This window comes from Bos indicus, chromosome 8, assembly GCF_029378745.1.
Source record: "Bos indicus isolate NIAB-ARS_2022 breed Sahiwal x Tharparkar chromosome 8, NIAB-ARS_B.indTharparkar_mat_pri_1.0, whole genome shotgun sequence".
NCBI lineage: Eukaryota > Metazoa > Chordata > Mammalia > Artiodactyla > Bovidae > Bos > Bos indicus.
In genome coordinates, this window is record NC_091767.1 from 83498365 (window position 1) to 83508127 (window position 9763).

The window sequence follows — 9763 nt, forward strand, 5'->3', positions numbered from 1 at the left end:
AAGCTGGAATCAAGATAGGTGGGAAAAACATAAACAACCTCAGATATGCAGATGATACCACTCTAATGGCAGAAAGTGAAAAGGAACTAAAGAGACTCTTGATGAGGGTGAAGGAGGAGAGTGAGAGTCAGCTTAAAACTGAATACTAAAAAAACTAAGATCATGTGATCCGGCCCCATGACTTCATGGCAAATGGAGGGAGAAAAGGTGGTAGTGACAGCTTTCCACTTCTTGGGCTCTAAAATCATTGCAGATGATGACTGCGGCCATGAAATCAGAAGACATTTCCTTCTTAGCAGGAAAGCTATGACAAGCTAGACAGTGTGTTGAAAAGCAGAGACATTACTCTGCCAACAAAAGTCCATATAATCAAGGCTATGGTCTTCCCAGTGGTCATGTATGGTTGTGAGAGCTGGACCATAAAGAAGGCAGAGTGCCAAAGAATTGATGCCTTCAAATTGTGGTGCTGGGGAAGATTCCTCAGAGTCCCTTGGACAGCAAGGAGATCAAATCAATCCATCTTAAGGGAAATCAACCCTGAATACTCGGAAGGACTGATGCTGAAGCTGAAACTCCAGTGTTTTGGTCATTTGATGTGTGTGAAAAGCTAACTCATTGGAAAAGTCCCTGGTACTGGGAAAGATTGATGGCAGAAGAAGAGGGTGTCAGAGGATGAGATGGCTGGATGGCATCACTGAGGCAAGGGACGTGAACTTGGGCAAACTTCTGGAGATGGTGAGGGACAGAGAGGCCTGGTGTTCTGCAGTCCATGTGTTGCAGAGTCAGACATGACTGGGCAGCTGAACAACAGAACAAGATTCTCTAACAAGTCCAGGATGCCAAGGTTGCCATGTAAGCTGCTCTGCCACTTGAGCTAAGTGATCCAGTAGATCTAATTGTGTTTAAAGTATCAGTAGCAAAGAGAGATGCTATTTGGAATCACTGAGACTCTGATAGGCAAATCTTAATGCAGACCCTTGGCTTTTGGAACAAAGTCATGGTATCCTCTGTGGATAACTATGCTTTTGAGAAATAGCTTTTATATTGCTACTGGGTCTTAGTAGAGAATGAATGTTTAAATATGGGCTACAGAAGGTTTTGCATGATATACAGGCGCCAAGTGAAATGGACAGCTGCAGCACTAAAGTCCTTTTCTGGGACATTCCTAGGACAGGGACAAAGGATAATTCTCCCTGTAAGCAGAATGTTGAACATCTTGTTCATTTTGCTTAGAAGGAAAAATGGCCAGGAGTATATACTGATCCATGGACTGTGGCCACGGTTTGGCTGGATGATCAGAGATCTGGAACATAACTGGAAAATTGGTCTGGAGACAACATAGAGGTCTGGAGAAGAGGTATGTGGATAGAGCTCTCTGAATGGGCAAAAAGCACAAGTATATTTGAGTCCTAGGTGAATGCTCACCTAAGGGTGACCTCAGTAAATCAAGTGAATAGGATGAAGTGTGCTGTGGATACCAGATTCTTTACCCAGCCACTCCTATCATTGCCAATGGGCTTGTGAACAAAGTGGCCATTGTGGCCGGGATGGAGGTTATGCATAGGCTCAGCAACATGAGAATGTGAGCTCCATGATGGAGGGACTGTGACTGTTTGCTTTACTCCCGTGCCCCCAGAGCCCATCCAGTGTTGTCACATAAAAGTGGGATTTTAATACTTGAATGTACATAAACTACAAAAGTTTCAAAATATGGTACTAAGGAACAAGACCATGGAGTAGCTCTTGGCAATAGTTTATTATTTAGAAATAGAGATGATCATGGACATTTGTGAAATTCTGTGCTTAAAGTGAGTCGGTGAGTGAGTGATGGTCGGTCAGTCATGTCCAACTCTTTGCGACCCCATGGACTGGAGCCCACCAGGCTCCTCTGTCCATGGAATCTCCAGGCAAGAATACTGGAGTGGGTTGCCATTTCCTTCTCCACTGCTTAAAGTGAAGATATCACTAATATTTGCTTTTCTAAATCCCAGAAGTTTTCCTTTGCTTTTCATATACCAGTCAAAAGGTAACTAAGATTAGAAAATATGACCAAATTCAAATTTTACATGCAAAACACTTAATGTGGCCTTTTTGCTCTAACTTTTGTCAATCACCAATTATTAACAGAAATAGGCAGGCTACACTTGATTTTAAGGATTTAAAAAATGTTTACAAATTTTAAGAATTTGTAAAAACAGTTTATATAGGTATGTAGCTCTAACACTTGCATGCCTGCATAAGTTGCTTCAGTCATGTCTGACTCTTGGCAACCCCATGACTACAGTCTATGGAATTCTCCAGTCCCTAAGACTGGAGTGGGTAGCATTTCCCTTCTCCAGGGGATCTTCCCAATCCAGGAATCAAACCCACGTCTCCCACATTGCAGGTGGATTCTTTACCAGCTGAGTCACAGGGAAGCCCCCAAATACCTTCAATACATACTGACTGAAGTATGTGCTATGAGTGAAGCTTTATTACAGAGCCCTTCCCTTCCCTTTGACTTCCCAGGTGGCACTAGTGGTAAAGAACCTGCTGCCAGTGCAGGAGACGTAAGAGACATGGGTTCCATTTCTGGGTCCCCTGGAGGAGGGCATAGTAAAACCCTCCATATTCTTGCCTGGAGAATCCCATGGACAGAGGGGCCTGGTGGGCTACAGTCCACTGGGTTGCAGAGAGTCAGACATGACTGAAGTGACTTAGCGTACATGCATGCAAACGTTAGAGCTACATACCCACATAAACTAATTTGCTGAATTCTCTCTCACCTTTCTTTACTTCCTTTGCAATTTAACTATTATAAGGAACTATTAAAATATCTGGACTATAGGAAATACTTGTAGTAAGTTTGTACTTCAGATTTTTGTGATGATCAAATTTGTTTCCAGCTCTATTTCAAGTCTATTGTCTCCTCTGAAAAAAAAATCTTGTTAGATGACAGATGTGGTTTGGAACTTTTTGCAAGCTAAAGTTATAGAAACATCAAATATACTAAAATACAATTTAGACATCTACAGGAGGTATTCTGCTTTGACAGACTTGAAACTTTATTATTTAAATAAAAATCCATCATACTTTCACTCAATTTAGCATCTACATGTTTGCTTAGTCTTCAGTTGTTTCAGGAGTCTGTAGACAGCACTGAGTTAGCCTGCTGTTGTAAAGTAAGATGAAGGGAAGCCTGACTGAATGTGATAAACTGCATTTTCCAGAAATGGCTGTGGACAAAGACTATTAAAGGTTTTGTGGGATATAAGGTTCCAGTTGTCCTCCATCTCTTATTTCCTTCACAATAGATTATGGCTAAATTAAATACTTCTGCAGCGCATTCTTTGTATTTCCTTGACTGGGAACATGAGACTTTTAAAACATGTATGCGTGCTTCTTTAGCTTGCAGGAAATGTACATATATTTTTACAATTTTTTTCCTAATAAAAATACATGGTTTCTTCAGAACAGCTTAAAGAAAATAATCATCCCTAATTCATCCAGAAGTTTGGCATATTTCCTTCCCATCTTTTAAGTATACAAAAATACTGTTTTATTTGTAGTCACTGTATAGCCATATGATTAGCCTCTTTTGTTCCTTTCTGAGGTCTTTAATTCAGAGATTAGGTAGCTAAGCCCAAGTGTGCCCTAGTGATCTCATCAGTCTTCTGAGGCCAGAGGACTATTCTTGTAGCTCAGCCTCATTTCTTATGGATCTTGAACACATTTCTCCAGTTATTAACAAGCACCTGAAAATCTGTTAATCACAACCATTAAATTTACTTTTGGAAACACTAGGTAACACAGTTGACATAAAATATGCGTATTTAAAACTAAAATATTTGCAAAGTCACCCAGTGTCTAGTCCTAATGCAACATTGACATAGTCACTTATGTCTTTATAGGCCAATTATATACTCCAACTACTACAAGTTAATGCATTAAAAAGAAAAAGTTCCACCTTTATGTATTGAATTAAAATTTATTGTAAAAGGCAGAGTTTTATATATCCTTTTAAAAAATGAAAATTCAAAAGTCTTAGAGTTAAGCAATGAGTCTTCAACATTATAAAGCTATTTATAATAGTAATTAAAGTAGTGGTAACATTTTACCCTTATAAAAATGTCACAGCATTCAAATCACAACTTGGATCCTCAATGATTCAAGTGTATGATCTTATACAGTAAGGGTTTGGTCAGTTTTAAGATAAAATTCCTCCAGATAGGCTGTCCTCAAGTCCTCTACCATCACCATCCATCAGCTCAAACAGTTGGATAGCTGGCTGCTGTGGCAATTCCACAATGGTTGTTCTGGTCTTTGGCCATTTTCACGTAGCCATTCCAGCCCCATTCTGGACCCCAACTGAAAGAAGAACATGTTTTCCATTTTATACAAAGAATCAAGTACACATTAGTTTCATTAATAATAACAACTAATAATTAAAACAGTACTTATCATGTATTAGGTACAATTGTAAGTTCTGTTACATATATTTATATTACTCCTGTGGGTCCTTATCTTTACTTTTTAAGGTAAGAAATTGAGGCAGAACTGAGATTCCAATGTAGCAGTCCATCTCCACAGGCTATCTTACACCTCACTTTAAAGAGCTTTAGCTGTGAAAATTGATTCTTACAACCCTCACAGACCTCTAATCACTGGGAGTAAAATGCAATGGCAGGACATCAAATGATAATAGAAAGAAAGGATGCACAGAGGCCACTGGACTCTTGGACAATCTTTCAGACTGAAACAATCAGCAGAGGCAAATGTTTTTTGCCCACTATTCCTTGTTCAAAAATTAGAGACAGAAAAAGGAAGGCAGCTCTCAACTCTACAGGTGAAAAATTCTTTATCTAAAACCCTTGGGCTAAATGTGTGTTTCTGAATTAAGAAAATTTTCAGAATTTAAAAATGCAATGTTACAAATACATAATAACCCCAACAAACTCACTAAAGAATCTTATAATCACATATTAGTACTTCTCTGTTTATTCTAACAAGGAGAAAGACTTTCTGGGATTTCAGAATTTTTGTACCTGTAATTAAATACTTCCCTTTTCAATTTAAAATATAACATTTGGGGTTTTATACCTGTTCTTGACAATCCAGAATTTATTGTTATTTGAATCTGTTCCTTCAAAGCCATAGCCAACCACCAAAACACCATGATCCAGGTCTTTGCTGCTGCAATCTGGATCATAATAAATACCTGGGAGAGTAAAATTCAGTGTTGGGATAAGGAGCTCCAAGTGACACATGCAAGTAACCCATTCTATCGACTAATTAAAAGAGAAGCATCTCAAAATTCAAAGAAATGTCATAAACAAATTCCAAATAAGACTTAAACAGTCAACCAAAAATGACTGATGAAAAATAAAAATAAAAACTCAACTTACTAGAAATCAACAAAATTCAACAAAATAGATAAATTTTGCACTTAAAAAAATACTTGAACTATTGGATTCTTTACAGTTCTAACTATAATAGTAAAACACTTTGAAAAAGGGCCCAACAATTGAAGAATAGTTACATATAGGTTGTATATAAAGAATTAATTACATAGCCATTTAAAAATATTTATGAAGAGTTTGTCATCATGAGAAAATGCTTAAAGTATAATGTCAAATGGAAACACCGTTATTAAATGAATACACTCAAAATTCTTTAGTCCTAGAAAACAGGACTCCATGCCAAAGTCAATCATGGTGGTGTCTTCCAATTTTGACTGCCTGAATTTCTATAATAAAAGACAAATACCTACCTGATTTATAGAACTGGAAGGATGTATGGCCTGCATCAATAGCAACAGAGATGGGGCCCACAGTTGCCACTGCCTTCATAAGGGCCTTCTCCCGCTGAGGGATGTCAACGAAGCCAGTGTCATTGGCGGCAGAACACTCAGGCTTATAGTTACAGCTATTTGTGTCCTTTTAAAGGTAAAGGGGAAAAAGACTTGATTACTACCATTCACCTCCTGGGCAACATGAATTCTAGGACCATTAAGACTCAGCAGTTTGCAACTTAATGATTTCTAAGTCAATTTTGTTATAAAGCAGCCCAGAAAAATGCTACTGATTGGTTTGAAGTTGAAAAAGTAGTAGGTATTTCTTCAATGAGGCCATTAAGATCTACCTGGCCATAATAAATTTTTCACTATGGAGAAATATGCATTATATACAGAATGGTGTTTCCTACCTGGCGCTAGTGGTAAAGAATCCACCTGCCAATTCAGGAGACATAATAAGACACGGGTTAGGAAGATCCCCTGGAGGAGGGCATGGCAACCCACCCCAGTATTCTTGCCTGGAGAATCCCATGGACAGAGGAGCCTGGCGGGCTACAGTCCATGATGTCATAAAGAGTCTGACATGACTGGCGTGACTTAGCACGCATGCATGCATAGAAATGGCACACATATTCTCCATGTTGCATAGAAGACAAACTATGTTAACCATCTAAAATCAGAGACCTCTGCAATAGCTGATAATTTATAATGGCGGTTCTAACAGTTTGCATCTAAAATGTGAATGCTGAATAAGGTGTCTCTTATCTCTGAAAATGTTAGAAAGCAGAGCTGTAATGACAAGATAAGGAGCTCCTTTTACCGTTGCAAGATATGGATAAGATTCCTCTGAGTCCAGGCCTCCGTTGTCCTTAATATACTGGAAAGCATTATCCATTAGGCCACCATTGCAACCCTGATTGCCTTGAGCCCGAGAGCAGTCCACCAGGTTTTGCTCACTCAGTGAAACAAGTTTGCCAGTTTTCCGGAACATCTGTCCTTCAAGAGCACCAGTGGCACTAAACGCCCAACAAGAACCACACTGACCCTGAAAATAAAAGAGCCATCAGTTTATAAGCCAGATACAAAGACCAACAACAATCCATATACCCAAACACTCCTAAGTTAGAAGACCTGGATTTGAATACTGTCATACCTGATTCTTCACAGGAGTTACATAGCCTTTCTTAGTCCAATCCACAGATTTGGGGACGTCAACAAGGAGAGGTTCATGAAACAGTTTCCCCTTCTTATGCTTCTGATTTTGAAAACCATTCATCACCTGCCTAAATTCTTCATTGGTCTTTAAGGAAAAGTAAATAAAATGTAGAAAAAGTAAGAAGTTATTTTGCTAAAGTACAGAGGAGAGGAGGCACAAAAAATTCAGCAACTCATGCCACACTCACCATGTCACCAAAGGCATTCATTGCCATGCGGAAGCCATGTTTCCCTTCGCTGTATTCCTGATTATGCAGGTCAATTATTTTCTTATTCTTCTCCCACACTGCTCTCCTCCATTCTTCTTCATTCTAGATGTAAACATATAATTGATCATTTTTATTTCTCCTTAAAACCCAACCCATGTTCACCAAATGGATTTTCAGACAGAGAAAAATTGTCAGGAATGGCTTTATACTTCTGGGAGCCGTTCTCCAAACTCCCACACAGGAATGCCCATGCTGTGCTCAGAAATATATGCTATTAAGTTACCACCTTGGTCAAAGTTGACAAAACTACTCCAGAAACTATTCAGACCAACAGCACAGACCATTCTCTGTGGGGGTCCCTCTGGATATTTCAGATGTTACCAACCATGCCATATAACCTCCTGTGAGTTGCCTTCCACTGGTGCCAATGTGCATCTAAATTTGGATCAAGTTTGGGAGCAGCTGATGCTACTCCCAAGCAAAGGACAGTCAGGAAGAATGAAGGATTCATATTTCAAAAACCTAAGAAAGAAAAAGAAATTAGTAAGTATTTGATGAGGCCAATCCTTAAATAAAAAAAGCTTTCTTCTGAGATGTTACAGCTACTATAGTGGACTGAGAACATTTAAATGATCTTCTCAAATATTTATGAAAGGTCTGTAGAAAAAGGTTAAAGATACAGATGGAGAAAAACAGATAAAATATTACACAAAATTATTACTTTTTGGTTCAGCCATCAAATTGAAAAAACAGGCTGACAAGTGCTATAGGAATTGAAACCGACTTCACTATGAGTGCACTGAAAATTCACCATGGTAAGGATCGCTCAGCTGGTAAAGAACCCGCCTGCCAATGAAGGAGACCAAATAGACTCCAGTTCAACCCCTCAGTCGGGAAGATCCTCTGGAGAAGGAAATGGCAACCCACTTAGATATTCCTGCCTGGAAAAGTCCATGGACAGAAGAGCTTGGCGGCTACAGTCCATGGGTCGCAGAGTCGGACAAGACTGAATGCACATGTACGCAGGCACGCACGGGTCTCTGCCATCTTACGGGTCGGAGTCCAGACAATAATAGCTAAGAAACCATTGGTTCAGGTTACTTACTGAAGAAGGTACGGAGGTGACGAAAAATTTTATTTATCAGGACGTCTGATCCAAAGTAGGGACAGACATGAATTCCGAAAAATTAGGTGCTACCTCACACCTTTCTTCTTGATTAATATACTGCAGAGGGAGAGTTACACCTTCGAATCTCCGCTACTTGAAAACTTTCTGAAAAGCCTCCCCAAGACAAAATGGGCCGAAGTGCACCCAGCCCTCCACCCGTCCTTCCCCTTGTCCTGTGTAGCCCACACTCCTTCTCTCTCCCTCCAACTGGCACGCGATCACGACGGCGACCTCAGCCCCAGTTCTCGTGCCAGACAGGGCCCGACTCTGACTCCTAGGGCTCGGAGAACCCTGCCGGGCTGAGCTCGCACCAGCGCTGCAGGTGGGGCCAGCCCAGGAACGTTGCCGCCCCACTCTCAGGCCTCCTCCACACTAGCCAGTCGCTTCCAGAGGATGTTTACGGTGGCGCAGCGAGCGACTGGTCCCGTAACCCTACGTTCGGAGGTCCGACTACAGCGATCCACCGGGACTTTGTGCCCAGAGACTGACCGGCCTAGTACCCACTGTGGTCTCAGCTTCGCCCTGGGTTTCCCCAAAATAGCCCTTCCCCCTTCACCACCTCAAGGAGGCCAAAGCTCGAGGCAGTGCCGACCCAACTTCGTTAACTCCCGGCGGATAGACGCTGTTGTTTCCTGGAGGTCGCGCCTACTCCCTCCCCGGAGTCCCTGGATATCGCCTCCTCCAGTCTCTGGCCCGGACCCGCCTCAGCCCGACTGGGTTCCTGACCTGCGGCTTCCAAAGCTGCGCAGGCGCACTCCACGGTCGCACGTTTATCTCTCCAAAGGTCGCCGAGGCCCGAGGTGCTGGCCAGGTCGCGCTTGACTCAGCCTTTAAGGCCTGGGTTTGCGGCCCGCCCGGCCCCGCCCCTCCCGCCTGCCCGCGCAGCGATTGGCTGAGCTGGTCAGCGGGCAGGGCCTCCAGGCGTGGGTACTCTGGGCTCGTGATGCGACTCTGTTCCAACTTGTCCCAGGGAAGGCCGTCCCAGCCTCAATGGGACCGACTACGAAGAGCTGGGGGTCCGTGGGCAGTGTTGAGGAGGGGTCCGGCGCCTTCCTGGGGACCAACATCAGCTAATTACCTCGAATTCCTATGCTCGGCTGGGTTCACAAAAAGAAGCTTACAGGGAGCCCCAACTGGATTTTCAGTGTAACTGTGTACCTCCTTTAGTCCTTGGTGAAAATCTGCGGGAGCACTGAGAACTGTCTTGTCTAGGGATTCCCGCTTATTCAACAGCAAAGGTGGGGCAGCCTGGAGGAACCCCGAGCCCGCAGGCAGACGTGTTCCCTCCCGGGTTGAGGGTGGTACCAGCTGAATTTGAGAAGAATCAGAGCGGAATGGCATTTCCTCAAAGCTTGTGCCCAAAACTCAGGAGGCAAAGGGATGGGCTGGGTGGGTCTG

General features: G+C 42.2%; 1 protein-coding gene across 3 annotated transcripts; it reads right to left on the reverse strand.

Annotated features, from left to right (window-relative positions):
- Positions 1-3020: 3020 nt before the first annotated feature.
- CTSV (cathepsin V) lies at positions 3021-9238 on the reverse strand. Of its 3 annotated transcripts, none has more exons than XM_070795118.1 (8): positions 9092-9238; positions 7583-7719; positions 7177-7299; positions 6927-7073; positions 6594-6818; positions 5750-5915; positions 5080-5197; positions 3021-4347 (listed from the first exon to the last, which is right to left on the reverse strand). In XM_070795118.1, the coding sequence occupies exons 2-8, from the start codon at positions 7706-7708 to the stop codon at positions 4248-4250; spliced, it is 1005 nt and encodes a 334-aa protein (XP_070651219.1). In that variant the 5' UTR covers positions 7709-7719; positions 9092-9238; the 3' UTR covers positions 3021-4247. The 3 variants fall into 3 exon arrangements, with proteins under 3 accessions (XP_070651219.1, XP_070651220.1, XP_070651221.1); XM_070795119.1 differs by lacking the exon at positions 9092-9238 and adding an exon at positions 8925-9078; XM_070795120.1 differs by lacking the exon at positions 9092-9238 and adding an exon at positions 8303-8324.
- Positions 9239-9763: the final 525 nt, after the last annotated feature.